This window comes from Pseudophryne corroboree, chromosome 7 (genome assembly GCF_028390025.1).
Source record: "Pseudophryne corroboree isolate aPseCor3 chromosome 7, aPseCor3.hap2, whole genome shotgun sequence".
NCBI classification, from domain to species: domain Eukaryota; kingdom Metazoa; phylum Chordata; class Amphibia; order Anura; family Myobatrachidae; genus Pseudophryne; species Pseudophryne corroboree.
Genome location: NC_086450.1, coordinates 7,023,417 through 7,043,257, shown reverse-complemented (window position 1 = coordinate 7,043,257; position 19,841 = coordinate 7,023,417). Strand labels below are relative to the sequence as shown.

At 46.8% G+C, this 19,841-nt stretch overlaps 1 protein-coding gene across 3 annotated transcripts in view; it reads right to left on the bottom strand.

The window, feature by feature from the left end:
* The window catches only part of PARD3B (par-3 family cell polarity regulator beta), a 1,283,796-nt gene that overhangs the window by 564,195 nt on the left and 699,760 nt on the right, over positions 1-19,841 (bottom strand). For all 3 annotated transcript variants that reach the window (XM_063932652.1, XM_063932653.1, XM_063932654.1), the window contains one exon: positions 8,012-8,131. In XM_063932652.1, the coding sequence (XP_063788722.1) occupies positions 8,012-8,131 (120 nt within the window). The remainder of the gene's footprint in view (positions 1-8,011; positions 8,132-19,841) is intronic.

Here is a 19,841-nt window from a genome sequence, read left to right as displayed (position 1 = left end):
GATTGTAATCTAGGAGTAGGTCTGGAAATTATTTAGTAGCAATTCTGCTAATCTTTCGTTTGCTATTCTGCTAAGCTAAGATACACTCCCAGAGGGCGGCGGCCTAGCGTGCGCAATGCTGCTAAAAGCAGCTAGCGAGCGAACAACTCGGAATGACCACCAATGCCAGGTAGAGCCTGCTTTTACATATAATGCCAGGTACAGCCCCATTTTACACACTATGCCAAACAGAGCCCACTTTTACACATAACGCCAGGCAGAGCCCGCTTTTACACATTACGCCAGGTAGAGCCCGCTTTTACATATTACGCCAGGTAGAGCCCGCTTTTACACATTACGCCAGGTAGAGCCCGCTTTTACATATTACGCCAGGTAGAGCCGCTTTTACATATTAAGCCAGGTAGAGCCCGCTTTTACACATTACACCAGGTAGAGACCGATTTTACACATTACGCCAGGTAGAGCCCACTTTTACACATTACGCCAGGTAGAGCCCGCTTTTACACATTACGCCAGGTAGAGCCCGCTTTTACACATTACGCCAGGTAGAGCCCGCTTTTACATATTACGCCAGGTAGAGGCCGCTTTTACATATTACGCCAGGTAGAGCCGCTTTTACATATTAAGCCAGGTAGAGCCCGCTTTTACACATTACGCCAGGTAGAGCCCGCTTTTACACATTACGCCAGGTAGAGCCCGCTTTTACACAATACGCCAGCTAGAGCCCGCTTTTACACATTACGCCAGCTAGAGCCTGCTTTTACACAATACGCCAGGTAGAGCCTGCTTTTACACATTATGCCAGCTAGAGCCTGCTTTTACACATTACGCCAGCTAGAGCCTGCTTTTACACATTACGCCAGCTAGAGCCTGCTTTTACACATAACGCCAGGTAGAGCCTGGTTTTACACATAATGCCAGGTAGAGCCTGCTTTTACACATAATGCCAGGTAAAGCCTGCTTTTATACATGACACCAGGTAGAGCCCCTTATACACATTACACCAGGTAGAGCACTTCATACACAACGCCAGGCAGAGCCCCCTTTTACACATAATGGTAGTCCTTCAGAGTTGTTCGCGCATTGCGCATGCGCTAAGTTATTTAACACAAAACTTAGTAGATTTGCTGGTGTTCGTGTGGCGCTTTTCAGTCGCACTGCTGATCGGTGAGTGATTGATTGGAAAGGGGCATTTCTGGGAGATAACTGAGCGTTTTCCGGGAGTGTGCTAAAAAACGCAGGCATGGCAGGTAAAAACGCAGGAGTGGCTGGAGAAACGGGGGAGTGGCTGGCCAAACCCAGGGCGTGTTTGTGACGTCAAAGCAGGAACTAAACGGACTGAGGTGATTGTAATCTAGGAGTAGGTCTGGAAATTATTTAGTAGCAATTCTGCTAATCTTTCGTTTGCTATTCTGCTAAGCTAAGATACACTCCCAGAGGGCGGCGGCCTAGCGTGCGCAATGCTGCTAAAAGCAGCTAGCGAGCGAACAACTCGGAATGACCACCAATGCCAGGTAGAGCCTGCTTTTACATATAATGCCAGGTACAGCCCCATTTTACACACTATGCCAAACAGAGCCCCCTGTTACACATAACGCCAGGTAGAGCCTGCTTTTAAACATAACGCCAGGTTGAGCCCCTTATACACATTATGCCAGGTAGAGCACTTTATACATATAACGCCAGGCAGAGCCTGCTTTTACACATAATGCCAGACAGAGCCCCGTTTTACACACTATGCCAGACAGAGCCCCCTTTAACACATTACAATATGCCAGGTAGAGCCCGCTTTTACACACTGGGGTGCAATGTTCCGGTTCTACGCCCATAGTGCCTATGCGCTGTGGGACGAGCACCCTCGGCACACACCTAGTTACGGCCCTGCATTCTTGTAAGAAGACCATTTAGTCAATTTCTTTATTCTATTAGTGAATGTGTTATCACCACTCATGTAATAAGGAATTCCAAATCTTAACTGCCCCGATAGCTGCCGATGGGGAAACCATATTTATTCTGATTGCAACTGATGACCCTCCGTACCCTCCACTGGGCGCTGACATATCTTCTATACTGTACATAGGTCACCTATAAGGTACTTATATTTCATATGTTTATTATAAATTAACACTCCTGCTCCCATCACAAATGAGGCCGCCCATCTGCTCTCTCCCGCCCTCCCGCGTCCTTCTCGCAGGGCGAGGCCTAAACCTGCACAGACTGTAGCCTAACCAGTGACTCATGCAGCGGTGACATTACGTTCCCATCTCATACATTCTACAGCTGTAGGGGCCTTGCAGTCCAGCCCTGAGAGCTACATGCCTGCTTTATGCCAACAACTATTGCGTTTGCCGATCTTTGACTGTGGGCACGGACACTGCAAGGCCTCTGCTAGAAGATGAATAACAATATCCCTGCAGACCTGCTGCTATTTCATGTACTGGACCGAGATGCGGGACAGCATAGAGCGCTTATATAGCATCAGCCGCAGAATCAATATCCTATCAGAGACCATCCTGCTAACCTCATAAATAAACCACAATCATGTTTGCCAGTCAATGATCGTCCATGCCGAAACCGTGTTACATATATTGTCTCATTTCTGAATCGCCCCCTCAGAATCCATCCATATCCTGCAGCGATAAGTGGAGTTGCGCTCACAGCATCCGGATTTCCTGGTTATTACTGGTTTGGATTTTTATGACCTGGCAACAGGGATATATTGCTGCCAATCCAGGGGATAGACCCCCCCAAATAACCGTACAGTATGTGGGTGCAGTCCATAATACACCGTCCACTATTAATGGGTGTAGATTACTTTACGGTCGCTGACAGAGTCCGCCATTATAAACAAATGGGGCACTGCATTATTAAACTATAAAGTATGTTTTTAAGTAAAATATACAGAATAAATACTTTCCAGTCCCCTTCCAGATGGTGCAGACTCTTTGTGTGTCAGACTACTATTAATAAAGTAGACAGGTTGTTTTTCTTTTTTCTTTTTTAAGATTTTTTTTTTCCCTCCTAAAAGTTCCTGTGAATGTGAATTGCCAAGTAATGAACCAATATGGGAATCTGAAAACTGAAAATGAATATCTATGTTTTACATGATGATGGATTGAACAGCTGAAGCTGTCATGATGTTCCGCTCAGGAATGTGGGCACAAGACATTTTCTGTCAGAATTCGGTATGTCAGACACACGGCTCTCCCGTAAACAAATGATCGTCTTGCCTTACGCTCAGACAGCGAGTTCCTGTACAGTATGTAAGGAAATATTTAACACCATAATATGCTTCAACATCTCCACTTTTATCCGCGCGGCTCGCGCTCATACAAAGCTGCAGAACGTCTTCTATTTCAGCACTCGCGGTATTCTGATGAGGACGGGCATTGCTGCCTAAGCCAATATGCGGGTCAGCTGCAAGAGATTGAAGTACAATAGCCAATTCCTGCACATTAATAGGGGTCATTAGTACGGATCGCCTCTGCCATGATACAGATCTCCTGTATGCTATACAATTATCTTCTGTAATTCCCCGCTGCATGTTACACTTCTATGAATTGCTCATCCTGACCACTGTAACCTATGTAGCGCACCCAAGATGGCTGCCTCGCCTGGTACTCACTTGTGTAGGAGGAACAACGCATGGTCCTGATTATTTATAAGTGCCGTGTATCTCGTTGTAGTATTCTGTATTTCCCCTGTTACATGTCAGCTCTTCCAGGTACTGCCTATTCCACTCAGCGTAACCTATGTAGCGCACCCAAGATGGCTGCCTCTCCTGGTACTCACTTGTGTGGGAGGAACAATGCATGGTCCTGATTATTTATAAGTGCCATGTGTCTCGCTGTAGTATTCTGTATTTCCCCTATTACATGTCAGCTCTTCCAGGCATTGCCTATTCTACCCAACAGAACCTATATCGTGCATCAAGATGGCTGCCTCGCCTGGTACTCACTTGTGTGGGAGGAACAATGCATGGTTCTAATAGTTTTTCAAGTATCTTATTTTTGTGTCCCCCATTATCATACACACTGACATTCTGGCTGCACCATGTGGGAGGGGGCAGTCAGGTCGATCAAACAGGGTATGTGGCCGTGTCATGGGTGGGCGCTACGGGGGCATGAGCGCACGATTGCATCATCATGGCCCTGCTCCCCGCTATTCAATACCTATTACCAGCACTAAATAGTGGGGGGAGGGACTATGATGATGCAAATCGCCTCCCTGGATCGCCCACATTGCAGGTCAGCTGAGGGGGGTGTGGGTTGCTGCGGGGTGGACGAGGTGGCTCCAGGAAACTTGCCTGCCCTTCTTTGGGGCAAGAGCGCCACCCAATTTTTGGGAGCCTGATTATGTGTCAGTTCTTCCTGGCTTTGCCTATTCTGTCCAGTGTAACCCTATGTAGCTCATCTAAAATGGCTGCCTCACCTGGGTACTTCATGGGTTGGCTGAATAAACCTTGGAATTAATGAGTCAAAATGGCTGCCGCACCTTTGTATTATATTCATGGTTTCTGTATTTTATGCAAACCTAAATCCTCTGTATTATGTCCATGGTATCTGTAAAGTGCCTTGAGACTTATTGGAGAAATAAAATATATAAATATATATTTTTTTTAATGACTAAATAGGAGTGTGCAAGCAGCTGACGATGTGTTGCTGAAAGAGGGCCCATTTCCCTTGCAGATGTGGTAGGTGGGAGTGCATGGTCTTCAGTTCTAGATCCAATGACATTCCCAACATGCTGCCGATGTGGAGACACCACGGAGCTACGAGCACCCAGTATAAATCCCATCCATAGCTACACCTACTGTATGCAGAAAATCATCATTAAAGGCCACGTCGGCTCTGGGTCAGTATTGATGGCACCATTTTGTCAGGAGGAACTGATCTGTCAGGTTGGTGTCTGCATACGATAATGTGGCCCCCAGCTATTAGGAGATTGTCCATTAACTCTATCGTATGACACTAAATATACAGAATAAATATATGGACAAATAACGACGCAGTCAATGTTTAGTTAATGACCCCTAAGCTCTCATCACGTGGGGATTTACACATTGATAAGGAAGTGTTGTACTCAGTGTGAGGTGTTATATTAACAATACAGCATGGGTTATTGTTTAATGACCACCTCAATACGCACCGTCTAGTCTGCCAGTATGTCTGTCTGTAGTAATATTTACACCGGGTCTCTGCAGTCCTCATACTGAACCCACCTAACATTAATAGTACCCCGATACCAATATTCTGCCTGTGAGACCCCCTCACTTAGCTGCCGCAGAACCCTTCAGCAGCTTCCAGATTTCTACAACAATGTGACCATAAATCAAATCTCCATCTAATTCCTAAAAATACACACATATATATATATATATATAAATATTTATTTTATATATACACATATATATATATATATATATATATATTATATATACAAAATAGATAATACACAAAAGGAAATACTTTTTATTTTATTTTTTATTATGGCAAAACTCACCTGCCAATGGTATGTGTAGCACCGGAGGGGGAAATACCTCCCATCTGCCCCCCGGAACTGGGACAAATGTCCTAATGCACGGGATGGTGGAACAGTCACCGCGATTCGGGACTGTGCCGCCAGTTGTGGGAGAGTCGGGAGGAATACTATACAGTATACGAGCTGTTACCAGCTTGCGGCAATACATGTATATTACATATATGTTTTTGTGTGTGTGTGTGTGTATATATATATATATATATATATATATATATATACACACACACACACACACACACACACACACACACACACACACACACATATTATGTAATCATTCACCCTTGCTATGCAGCTTGTCATACAGTAGAATAATATTTTGTTATTACAGCTAAGCCCCAGGCGCTTTATTTCTAAACTATAGGTCTGTAGATCAAACTGTGAAATGTGATTTAGTGTTTAATTCACGGCGAGGCGGCCGGCTATTCAATCTTTACAGAAAGATTTCGGCTGCATGCAAATATAAGTGCATGGCTGTTTTACAACCCATAGCGCTATTGGGTATAACAGCCTCACCTGGTGCCAGTGATTCAGGCGGCATGCGTGTTTTAACTTTTGATTTGTGATTGCCATATTTTGTGTCATTAAAATCCACCAGGACAAAAAAAAGAAAGAAAAAAAAGAAAATAGCAATAATTGCTCCATCTACAATGCAAATAAAAACCCTGCAGCTACATCTTATTAAGTGTTCCATCTAATACCTTTACGTCTCTTTTGTGCACTTTCATGAAAATGATGTTATTGATTTTGTTATGAGCTTGAACAGAAATACAGACGTGGAGAGAGTGTGGCCAATCCACTCCTGCAAAAATCAATGACGCTCCTAGATCACGCTTTCTATTTGCAACTTGGCCTTATGTGCGCGAGGAGTATTCTTGAAGAATGTAAATTAGGAAGACGGTTGTACTGTAGGTAGCAACGTATCGGAAAAAGAGCGCTGAATAATATCTAATATTTTCTGCATTTACTTAACTTGCCTGCCCAAGGATTGCAGCGGAATGCACAAAATAGCACATACAATATTAATTATACCTGCACCGTGCACCGCCTTTATTAAAAAGTTGGGGCTGCAACAAAGTACTGCGCAGATATTACATCTACGTTGATGCCAAGACTGTTACAGAACGTAGTGCAGCAGAATCTACGAGGCCGCCGCAACTGTTCAGTTCCATATAACCAAATGCACCATAAAACCCTGTAAACCGTGACGTAGAGATCCTAAAAATATTTTTGAGGTAATTATTAGATTTTTCTTCCAGAATATCCATGACATCTAGATCTGTTCATGTAAACGCAATCCAGCCTAGCTCCAGCCGCTAGGACATGCTCCCACGTTGCTGCTCTGCGGCTTGTCACGTGAATAAGACTGCGAGGAGGGACGGTCGTGGAAGCAAACAAGGGGATTATGAAGTAGAGGCAAAAATAATGGCACTTTAAAGAAGCTAAATTCGGTAAGGAGTTAGGAATATGCACACAAAAGTATAAAGTATAATTATATACTAATAATAACACAATGTTTATATCAGACCTGTGCCAATAAAAGTTATTGAGCCTTAAAGATGAAGTGGGGCATTTTATCGGGCCTCAATGTCGGACACCCTAACAGACCAGGATTCCCTGAGAAGGGATTGTCAGCTTTTGGACAACATCCTCTCTTTATGTCCTATTGTCCATGTGACAATCAGCCGCGGATCCCTACCGTTCTTCGCAGTTGTGATCAGAATGTTGCGGCTTACGAGAAGGCCGCAGTTGCAGAAATGACAAAGCAAGAGGATTCAAATTGTCCACACAAAACTTCTTCCTCCTCTTACCTGGTCTACTAAATGCAAATTGGCGGACCGGGTATCTCACTCTCTAAGCCGCTGAAGATCCCACCCTGACATATACCTTCGTGTGATGCCACCACCACCTAGGTAGCGGATGAGGTTGGCCAACAGTGGATGACTGCTTTTATAATGTAACCCAACAGAAAGTCACCATCTGGTTTTCGGCTGTGAGACCCATTTTGTTTCTCACAATTGCGCGCAGAAGCCACGTTACCAATGTACTAAAATCTAAACATTTGACCGAACGTTGGTCACGTTTTTCAAGATGATCTATACCAAGACCCGATGTCTACATAACAGTGTATACCAGGGTTGGACTGGCCCACAGGGGTACGGGGGAAACCACCGGTGGGCCCTAAGGTCTGCTGGTGACCAACTTCTCCTCTAGAGGTCAGGTTCCAGACTGTGCTGCTATTAATCTAGTACATTATCGCGCATGCACTACAGTATTTACTGTATATATTTTTCAAGAGCCCCAACCCATGCAAAATGATTAGGCAAACCAATGTGGTGGCTGGGCACACTCCTTCTAGAGACTGGCCACACCCCTAAACATGGGCCCCTACTACTGCATACCCCCCGGTGGGCCCTACATGCCCCAGTCCAACACTGGTGTATACTGTGTAATTCTCCTCCTGTCTTACCTGTCACGTTCTTCTTTCATTTTATCCATCTCCTGCTCCTCTTCTCTCAGCGTGCCGGGTTTTGAGTTACTTTTCGGATCCATTTTTCCTCCTTTATCATCTTTGTGCTTTTTTCCAAACCTAACAAGAAAGAGAAGAAAAAGAACGCATGACTTCCATCCTTCATCAATATTCATACCTCAGCTGTGAAATATGTGTGAATGTGTAGCTGTTATAACACAGGACACACCGCACGCCAGAGATCAGCCAAGAAAGTCAGATTGTTCTAGGAACTTATTTTTGACAAGCGTCCAACGAGAGAGCGAGGAGAATGAGCTTCCCGGCGCAGCGCTGATAGAGATTGTGTCTATATTTAGAGGCATTAATGGCCGCACTGTAATTTAATTCACTAGAGAGACTGAAACACAAAAGCTGTTAATACTGAACACAAACCAGGCCGCGCCGTTACACTTCAGTACCAGACCGGGAACACAAAGCCTTAACAAAACCAGAACGAGTCAATGGACGCAGAGAGGGCTGCTGGCGGGAGCCTAATGCAACGTTGCGTTGTTTCTTTCTGATAAGGAAATGAGAAAAGCACATTACTGGCAGCGACTCTGAAAGCTTCCAACGGCGACTGGAAAACATACCTGAGACTAATTAATTGCCGCACTCACTTGTCAGCTTTTAATTCCTCTACCTTGTTTAGCCTAATTAGCCACAAATTTAAATAGAGCTGTTATATTCACTCTACTTGAGTACCGTAAGAGACGCAACACTTTCCCGCTACTGACAGGCTCTTACACGGGCGGGAAAACACGCCCGTACTTACATGTATGGCCGGCCTTCCTGTCCATAGCAGTATTATCAATAGGAGGGATTGCCACCACATTTATTGCTGAATATCAAGTACACACTTATAGGGACAAATCAAATTCGCTGCAAAATAATTTACCGCTATTGCAATTTTCACGGTTTTTTATGGACTTTTACTGGTTTGTGCGCTCCCACGATTCAACTATTCAATTGCAAATTTGTGAAAATGGGATTACCGTGAAAATTGTTGCCGACACTGAAAAGTGATTCCCCGCGACTAGCCGTGCTGTGGCAATCGCCCCTCCCATTCATGCAAATGGAGTGCGTATAAGATGTGTGCGTGTGTAAGATGCGTGCGCGCCCAGACGCGCACCTGCCCTAGACGTGCGCACTCCTAACAAGACGCGATCGCGGCAAGATGTAGCCACGATCGCTACGCATTTTTCTTATTTTTTGTGAAAACTGCTATTCATCAAAATAAGCGGTAAAATTAAATTCTGAAAAAAGTAAAAATAAGATTTTACTCACCGGTTAATCTATTTCTCGTAGTCCGTAGTGGATGCTGGGACTCCGTAAGGACCATGGGGATTAGCGGCTCCGCAGGAGACTGGGCACAACTAAAGAAAGCTTTAGGACTACCTGGTGTGCACTGGCTCCTCCCACTAAGACCCTCCTCCAGACCTCAGTTAGGATACTGTGCCCGGAAGAGCTGACACAATAAGGAAGGATTTTGAATCCCGGGTAAGACTCATACCAGCCACACCAATCACACCGTATAACTCGTGATACTATACCCAGTTAACAGTATGAAATATAATTGAGCCTCTCAACAGATGGCTCAACAATAACCCTTTGGTTAGGCAATAACTATATACAAGTATTGCAGACAATCCGCACTTGGGATGGGCGCCCAGCATCCACTACGGACTACGAGAAATAGATTTACCGGTGAGTAAAATCTTATTTTCTCTGACGTCCTAAGTGGATGCTGGGACTCCGTAAGGACCATGGGGATTATACCAAAGCTCCCAAACGGGCGGGAGAGTGCGGATGACTCTGCAGCACCGAATGAGCAAACTCTAGGTCCTCCTCAGCCAGGGTATCAAACTTGTAGACTCTTGCAAAAGTGTTTGAACCCAACCAAGTAACAGCTCGGCAAAATTGTAAAGCCGAGACCCCTCGGGCAGCCGCCCAAGAAGAGCCCCTCTCCTCGTGGAATGGGCTTTTACAGATTTAGGGTGCGGCAGTCCAGCCGCAGAATGTGCAAGTTGAATCGTGCTACAGATCCAGCGAGCAACCGTCTGCTTAGAAGCAGGAGCACCCAGCATGTTGGGTGCATACAGCAGAAATAGCGAGTCAGTTTTCTTGACTCCAGCTGTCCTGGAAACATATACTTTTCAGGGCCCTGACTACATCCAGTAACTTGGAATCCTCCAAGTCCCAAGTAGCCGCAGGCACCACAATAGGTTGGTTCACATGAAAAACTGATACCACCTTAGGAAGGAATTGGGAACGAGTCCTCAATTCCGCCTTATCCATATAAAAAACAGATAAAGGCTTTTGTATGACAAAGCCGCCAATTCTGATACACGCCTGGCCGACGCCAAGGCCCACAGAATGACCACTTTCCACGTGAGGTATTATAGCTCCACGGATTTAAGTGGCTCAACCCAATGCGACTTCAGGAAATCCAACACCACGTTGAGATCCCATGGTGCCACTGGAGGCACAAACGGGGGCTGACTATGCAGCACTCCCTTAACAAAAGTCTGAACTTCAGGCAGTGAAGCCAGTTCAATTTTGGAAGAAAATCGATAGAGCCGAAATCTGGACCTTAATGGAACCCAATTTTAGGCCCATAGTCACCTCTGACTGTAGGAAGTGCAGAAATCGACCTAGCTGAAATTTCTCCTTTGGGGCCTTCCTGGCCTCACAGTACGCAACATATTTTCGCCATATGCAGTGATAATGGTTTGCGTTCACTTCTTTCCTAGCTTTAAATAGCGTAGGGATAACTTCCTCCGGAATTCCCTTTTTCTTCAGGATCCGGCGTTCAACCGCCATGCCGTCAACGCAGCCGCGGTACGTCTTGAAACAGACAGGCCCCCTGCTGCAGCAGGTCCTGTCTGAGCGGCAGAGGCCATAGGTCCTCTGAGATCATTTCTTGGAGTTCTGGTTACCAAGCTCTTTTTGGCCAACCCGGAACAATGAGTATAGTTTTTGCTCCTCTCCTTATTATTCTCATTACCCTGGGTAAGAGAGGCAGAGAAGGGAACACATACACCGACTGGTACACCCACGGTGTTACCAGAGCGTCCACAGCTATCGCCTGAGGGTCCTTGACCTGGCGCAATATCTTTGTAACTTTTAGTTGAGGCGGGACGCCATCATGTCCACCTGTGGCCTTTCCCAACGGTGTACAATCATTTGGAAGACTTCTGGATGAAGTCCCCACTCTCCCGGGTGGAGGTCGTGTCTTCTGAGAAAGTCTGCTTCTCAGTTGTCCACTCCGGGAATGAACACTGCTGACAGTGCTAACACATGATTTTCCGCCCATCGGAGAATCCTTGTGGCTTCTGCCATCGCCATCCTGCTTCCTGTGCCGCCCTGTCGGTTTACATGAGCGACCGCCGTGATGTTGTCTGACTGGCCCTCAGTTCCAGAATATTTATGTGTAGGGAAGTCTCCTGACTTTTCCATAGCCTTGGAAGTTCCTTCCCTGTGTGACTGCCCCCCAGCCTCGAAGGCTGGCATCCGTGGTCACCAGGACCCAGTCCTGTATGCCGAATCTGCGGCCCCCTAGAAGATGAGCACTCTGCAGCCACCACAACAGCGACACCCTGACCCTTGGAGACAGGGTTATCCGCCGATGCATCTGAAGATGCGACCCGGACCACTTGTCCAACAGATCCCACTGGAAAATACTTGCATGGGACTTGGCGAATGGAATTTCTTCGTAAGAAGCTACCATCTTTCCCAGGGCTCGCGTGCATTGATGCACCGACACCTGTATACGTATTAGGAGGTCTCTGTCTAGAGACAACAACTCCTTGGACTTCTCCTCTGGGAGAAAACCTTTTTATCCTGTTTTGTGTCCAGTACCATACCCAGGAATAGTAGACGCGTCGTAGGAACCAGCTGCGACTTTGGAATATTCAGAATCCAGCCGTGCTGTTGTAGCACTTCCCGAGATAGTGCTACTCCGACGAACAACTGCTCTCTGGACCTCGCCTTTATAAGGAGATCGTCCAAGTACGGGATAATTATTTCGGCCATTACCTTGGTAAATACCCTCGGTGCCGGGGACAGACCAACGGCAACGTCTGGAATTGGTAATGACAATCCTGTACCACAATATTGAGGTACTCCTGGTGAAGAGGGTAAATAGGGACATGCAGGTAATCATCCTTGATGTCCAGTGATACCATGAAATTCTCCAGGCTTGCAATAATCGCCCTGAGCGATTCCATTTTGAACTTGAACCTTCGTATATAAGTGTTCAAGGCTTTCCATTTTAGAATGGGTCTCACCGAACCGTCTGGTTTCGGTACCACAACATTTTGGAATAGTAACCCCGGCCTTGTTGAAGGAGGGGTACCTTTATTTCACCTGCTGGAAGTACAGCTTGTGAATTGCCGCCAGTACTACCTTTCTCCGAGGGCAGCAGGCAAGGCTGATGGGAGGTAACGGCGAGGGGGAGTCGCCTCGAACTCCAGCCTGTATCCCGGTGACACCATTTGCAGAACCTAGAGATCCACCTGTGGGCAAGCCCACTGGTCCCTGAAGTTCCCGAGACGCGCCCCTACCGCACCTGTCTCCACCTGTGGAGCCCCAGCGTCATGCGGTGGACTCAGAGGAAGCGGGGGAAGATTTTTGATCCTGGGAACTGGCTGCTGGTGCAGCTTTTTAACTTCTTCCCTTGTCTCTGTGCAGAAAGGAAGCGCCCTTGACCCGCTTGCTTTTCTGAAGCCGAAAGGACTGTACCTGAAAATACGGTGCTTTCTTAGGCTGTGAGGAAACCTGAGGTAAAAATTTTTTATTCCCAGCTGTTGCTGTGGATACGAGGTCCCAGAGACCATCCCCAAACAATTCCTCACCCTTATAAGGCAGAAACTCCATGTGCCTTTTACAGGCAGCATCACCTGTCCACTGCCGGGTTTCTAATACCCTCCTGGCAGAATGGACATTGCATTAATTCTGGATGCCAGCCGGCAAATATCCCTCTGTGCATCCTTTATATATAAGACAACGTCTTAAATATGCTCAATGTTAGCAAAATATTATCCCTGTCTTAGCGTATTAATATTATCTGACAGGGTATCAGACCACGCTGCAGCAGCACTATTTATGCTGAGGCAATTGCAGGTTTCAGTATATAACCTGAGTGTGTAAATACAGACTTCAGGATCGCCTCCTGCTTTTTATCAGCAGGTTCCTTCAAGGTGGCCGTATCCTAAGACGGCAGTGCCACCTTTTGATAAACGTGTGAGCGCCTTATCCACCCTAAGGGATATCTCCCAACGTGACCTAACCTCTGGCGGGAAAGGGTACACCATCAGTAACTTTTTAGAAATTACCAGTTTCTTATCGGGGGAACCCACGCTTCTTTACGCACTTCATTCATTCATCTGATGGGGGAACAAAACACTGGCTGCTTTTTCTCCCCAAAAATAAAACCCCTTCTATGTGGTACTTGGGTTCATGTCAGAAATGCGTAACACATTTTTCATTGCCGAGATCATGTAACGGATGTTCCTAGTGGATTGTGTATATGTCTCAACCTCGTCGACACTGGAGTCAGACTCCGTGTCGACATCTGCCATCTGAGGTAACGGGCGTTTTTTGAGCCCCTGATGGCCTTTGAGACGCCTGGGCAGGCGCGGGCTGAGAAGCCGGCTGTCCCACAGCTGTTACGTCATCCAGCCTTTTATGTAAGGAGTTGACACTGTCGGTTAATACCTTCCACCTATCCATCCACTCTGGTGTCAGCCCCACAGGGGGCGACATCCCATTTATCGGCCTCTGCTCCGCCTCCACGTAACCTTCCTCATCCAACATGTCGACACAGCCGTACCGACACACCGCACACACACAGGGAATGCTCTGAGGACAGGACCGCACAAAGTCCTTTGGGGAGACCGAGAGAGAGTATGCCAGCACACACCAGAGCGCTATATAATGCAGGGATTAACACTATAACTGAGTGATTTTTCCCCAAATAGCTGTTTGTATACATATATTGCGCCTAAATTTATTGCCCCCCCCTATCTTTTTAACCCTTTGAGCCTGAAAACTACAGGGGAGAGCCTGGGGAGCTGTCTTCCAGCTGCACTGTGAAGAGAAAATGGCGCCAGTGTGCTGAGGGAGAAGCCCCGCCCCTTTTTCGGCGGACTTTCTCACGCTTTTTCTGGAATACTGGCAGGGGTAATTTTACATCTATATAGCCTCTAGGACTATATATGATGTAGATTTGCCAGCCAAGGTGTCATATATTGCCCTCAGGGCGCCCCCCCCCCAGCGCCCTGCACCCATCAGTGACCGGAGTGTGAGGTGTACATGAGGAGCAATGGCGCACAGCTGCAGTGCTGTGCGCTACCTTGGTGAAGACCGAAGTCTTCTGCCGCCGATTTTCCGGACTCTTCATGCTTCTGGCTCTGTAAGGGGGACGGCGGCGCGGCTCCGGGAACGAACACCAAGGTCGGGTCCTGCGGTCGATCCCTCTGGAGCTAATGGTGTCCAGTAGCCTAAGAAGCCTGTTAGGTAGGTTCGCTTCTTCTCCCCTTAGTCCCTCGCTGCAGTGAGTCTGTTGCCAGCAGATCTCACTGTAAAATAAAAAACCTAAATATACTTTCTTTCTAGGAGCTCAGGAGAGCCCCTAGTGTGCATCCAGCTCAGCCGGGCACAAGAATCTAACTGAGGTCTGGAGGAGGGACTTAGTGGGAGGAGCCAGTGCACACCAGGTAGTCCTAAAGCTTTCTTTAGTTGTGCCCAGTCTCCTGCGGAGCCGCTAATCCCCATGGTCCTTACGGAGTCCCAGCATCCACTTAGGATGTCAGAGAAAACCAAAAATGATTACTCCCACCTAGGGAGGCCAATTTCCGAGATCGGGATCAGCGGGAAGGTCCAATCCGGGGGATTGAGAGATCAGCATTGAGCGTCCTCAGGATGCTCAGACGCGGCCCGGCTTCCTCCTTCCGGCTCCCCAGCGCAGCGTGACGTGCAGCGAGAGGTCACGCTGCGCCATCAGCAACCGCTGGGGGAGAGAATATGAAGTTTCCCACTCACCTGCCCGCAGCATACGGTTAGTTATGTGGACGGGGCAGGGCAAGGGGGTGGCCACATAGATAAAAGCCCGGGATTGGCCTCCCTACTCCCATCTGCAAAAGAAAAAAGTATTTTCCCACTCCTAAACCACCCCAGTATACCGGCCCATACCTTGTCCCCCAATTTCCCACTTTTTTCACCCCAAAAATGACGTCATTATTGGCCAATTAAAAATAATTACAAACTTCTAAGTTCCTAATTAGTTATTCAGGTGGGTGCCCCTCCGTGCTATCAGACTGCCCCACCCATTGCGCCTTTAGGAGAGAGTCATTCTTTACATCTAGAAATATGTAACAGCACAAGGACCGTTATAGTTTCACGTGGTGACAGAAAATGAAGGGGGGGGGAATTGCGCAATCTTCCTGAAGTTGATATATGCCTCATGCCTCGGGTGGCCAGTTAAGGTACATGCTGGAAGCCAGCCTCCGGTGATTATAGTCTTTTTGTGCAAATTGCAGCCAGAGGAAGCGTGCCGGCTTTCTGACTTTCAGGTCATATTATCTGACTTCATTATTTATGAGGTCTAGTTGTCACTTTCTGCATAACTACATCTTAAAAGGTATCACATGAAAGCCTGTGCCATTTGCAGATAATGTCAACGGCTAATTTATGCACCCGTAATCAGGGGAACGGAGATGGAGAGCTGCGTGCCATTCGTAAAGGGTATTAAGCCTGTTCTATACGAGGCTATTAGACTTTCATTCAGCAGATTTAAGTCCGGCCTCACTTTCTGGCGGATATAAGAAGAAACAAAAAGTGCTATTTTATGAAGATGTGAGGCTAGCATTCCAAAGCAGCAGCTCTTACCGTAATTTAATATCGGCAGCAAAAGTAAGTGCACACTGCGGCTTCCACCTACTGGCGGCGCTTCACACTTCTAGCTCAGACCCGCCCCTTCGAAAATCTAACTAGAACTCTGCTACAAGGCACAAGTAGCATTGCGGGTCATTGGGGTCTAGTTACTAAGCTTTGGATGGAGATAAAGTGGATGAAGTACCAGCCAATCAGCTCCTGTCATTTTTTTCAAACCCAGCCTGTGACATGACAGTTAGGGGCTGATGAGCTGGTACTTTATCTCTATCCAAGGCTTAGTAAATAGACCCCATTGTGCTTAGCTGATGAATAGGAAAACAACTAATATTTCTAAAACGTCAACTCCTTTCTGAGTGGGGGTACCCCGGCTGGCCTGAAGGGCAAACATAGGCATATACAGCGGCATGAAAACATTTTTGCATATTTGTCGCACGGAATTGTTACAGATCTTCAAACTAAACTGAATATGAGGCAAAGACGCCCAGGCTAAAAACATTTCAGTTATTGAAGGAAAAAAGTTATCCAGCACCAACTCGCCCCTTGTGAAATAGTAATTCCGCCTTAGTTACTCATTCAACCAATGAACAAAATGCAACTGATAATTGGGCTCGAGTAGACGAGACACCATCAGAAACGATTACTGCCAGTCCTGATGCAGCTACAGTAACCCGTTTCAGCAAGCAGCGCAGGACAGCAACCCGTTCCAGCAAGCAGCGCAGGACAGTATGCACCAACCAAAGGGGAGGAGAAAGAAAGTCAATTACATATTCAGTCTGCAAATGGATACAGAGCCATTGCTAAAGCTGGGTACACACTTATACAGTCCATGGGCCAATCGCCTGATAGCCAGTGAATGGGCCGACAACTGTGTAAGTGTGCGCCGTGCCGCTGCAGGAGATTGTAATGCCGGGATCAGAAGTTCACATCTTATGTAATATATGTCAGGCTGACCGCCCGATCCCATAGAAGCTCATATACACTGTGATATCTGTAATAAGGTACAGTAGTGGACACATTGATCCTTATAATAAAATTACGCTATAGAAGCTTTGACATCGGAAAGCACACATTATACCCAGTTACATATAAAATCACGCGTATATTGGGGGTCATTCCGAGTTGATTGCTCACTGCCGATTTTCACAGCGCAGCGATCAGGTGAAAAAACTGCATTTCTGCGCATGCGTATGCCCCGCAATGCGCACGCGCGATGTACGGGTACAAAGCTCTTTGTGGTTGTGCTCAGGTTCTAGCGAAGTTTTCCTACGCACTGGCGGCTGCAAGAAGATTGACAGGAAGTGGGCGTTTCTGGGTGTCAACTGACCGTTTTCAGGGTGTGTTTGCAAAAACGCAGGCGTGTCTTAAAAAACGCAGGCGTGGCTGGGTGGGTGTATGACGTCAAATCCGGACACGAATAGGCTGAAGTGATCGCAAGCGCTGAGTAGGTTCAGACCTACTCTGAAACTGAACAAACTGTTTTTGCAGAGCGCGGCTGCACATGCGTTCGCACTTCTGCTAAGCTAAAATACACACCCCAGTGGGCGGCGGCATAGCGTTTGCACGGCTGCTAAAACTAGCTAGCGAGCGATCAACTCGGAATGACCCCCAGTATACCTTACATAAACTATTATCTTACACTATGTAGTGGACTGCACACATTGCTGTTATAAATTGTAAGGTTACCTATATGAAACTTATACGGAAAGAAATGTAATCTGATCAGCAGCGCTGTGACTACGTGAGGTCAGGCAATGTCGCAGTGCGCACAAATCCACCGTACAAACTTTACTTTCCTAGTAACAATATTCTGGGATTTGAAATCCTGTCAAAAACAATAACGAAGATCTGTCTCCAACTGCGAGACGGCGAGAGGGGAACGTGACATTGACCTGCGGCCGGGGCCACTCAGAATTCATAGCTTTTGCTCGGCAGGAACGGCGTGCTGCTGATACACACTGAAGGGCACAGCAGACGGTCTGTGAGAGGAAGCCGCACAACACAAACGAGCAGCACTTTCCGCTACGTCTGACAAAGTACATTTCTGGAGTTGCTGTGCGGAGCGCAGCCCCCGGTCACACCTGCCTGGCAGAACGGGGGCTTTGGAGAGTCACATAATCAGGACGTGACTCGGGAGTGGAAACTCGTCTGCAGCGTTGCTGACGGGGCCACCCCCGGAGGGGCATACTTAAAGTGCCACTCTAAAAGGTCAACAGATTTGGACCAACTTGAAATGTGCATAATGTCACTCGGCTTATTAAGCTTCAACGAGAAATGAAATGTAGCATAAGAAGGGACGCTGAGGCGGCTCTAATCCCGGGAACAAATGACGGGATTGTGACCATGAAAACATTGCACTCCAGCTGCGCAAGGGAAACCCACATTCCCATCATCAGGAGGTCAGCTAAGTGTATATGAGCAGCGCGGAAGAGACATCCGGAGCAATATCCAGATGAGACCGCTGGGAGATCTCTCTCTCTCTTGTGGGTATATGACAAGAGGATGAGAGTGCTGCATATTCATGCGTTTCTAGTACAAAAAGAATATGCAAAAATAAAGAGGAGGTAACACAAAGGGGTGTCGTCGTCTTTTACCGAGTTCAATAAATTATTCCAGTGGTTCAAACAGGATTGTTAAAAGGAAACAATGTAGTTTATGAGCGTTTATTGATTCCTAAAAGACAAGAGGGATACACTTGCATCCTAATAAGCCGCTTTCTGAGGAAAGGAACCCAAAGGGGAACGGGAACAAAGAATGTTTAAATCAAGGAAAAATGGAATCAGTTGGTAGACAACAGATAAAGTACTAATGAGCGATTATTTCCACCACCGCAAAGGCACTATAACGAGCTTATAAGCCGCCACTATTGCTGCCTGTGCTACACTAAGGGGGTTATTCAGTGATGGACGCAGATCTTTCTTCCCGCAGCAAAATCTGCGTCCATCACATCACATTCTCATCACAATTAAATTGCGGGTGCATCGATTAGAGGGTGACTCCTGCCTGCGCAGCCTGGCTGCAGTTTTTTATCGGAGTGGCTGCGCGTGACATCACGTAGCCGACACGAAACCGCTCATGCCGTTTTGGCAGCCATGTCCCCGCAACACCGCACACTGTGGCCTGTGCGCGGCTGCGGCCATCTTTAAATCACCCCCTAAGCTGTGGTACAGATTTTCCCTTGGAAATAAACAGATACAAGGGGGGACCATTTATTTGATTTTTGGGCGCCTCTCGCCCAACGGAGCGTTTCAGTTGTTGCAACATTTGGGTGTGGACACTGCGGGTGCCCATTTATTTCTGCTCTCGCCCACCTGAGGGGATGAGCTAAAATGTGCAAAAAGTCAGGCTTTTTGCACATTTTCCCTGTCATGCTCAATAGTTTGGATGGGTTTGCCCACTTTATGCAGCTAAACTCATTCAATTTGGGCGCGAGCAGCATTTAAAGTATTGTACGCCCAGTTACTCACGCCCGCCGGCACCATCAATTGAATATGGCCTCATCTAAAAAGAGGCTCAAAATCAACTGAATTGCCCCCAAGATGATCTATGGGCCTGAATGATGTTTGTAAGTAAAGCAAAAAAATCAAGGAACTGGGCAAACCCATGCTGAACTGCAGGTGGGGCAGATGTAACATGTGCAGAGAGAGTTAGATTTGGGTGGGGTGTGTTCAAACTGAAATCTAAATTGCAGTGTAAAAATAAAGCATCCTGCACAGAAACAATATAACCCACCCAAATCTAACTCTCTGCACATGTTACATCTGCCTCCCCTGCAGTGCACATGGTTTTGTCTCTATTCCCCTCCCCCGTCTTTGCTTTATGTGTGGTATGGTTATCCTTTGTATTTTTGCAATATGTATGTCACTTTGTTCCATTGTACGGCGCTGCAGACACCTTCTGG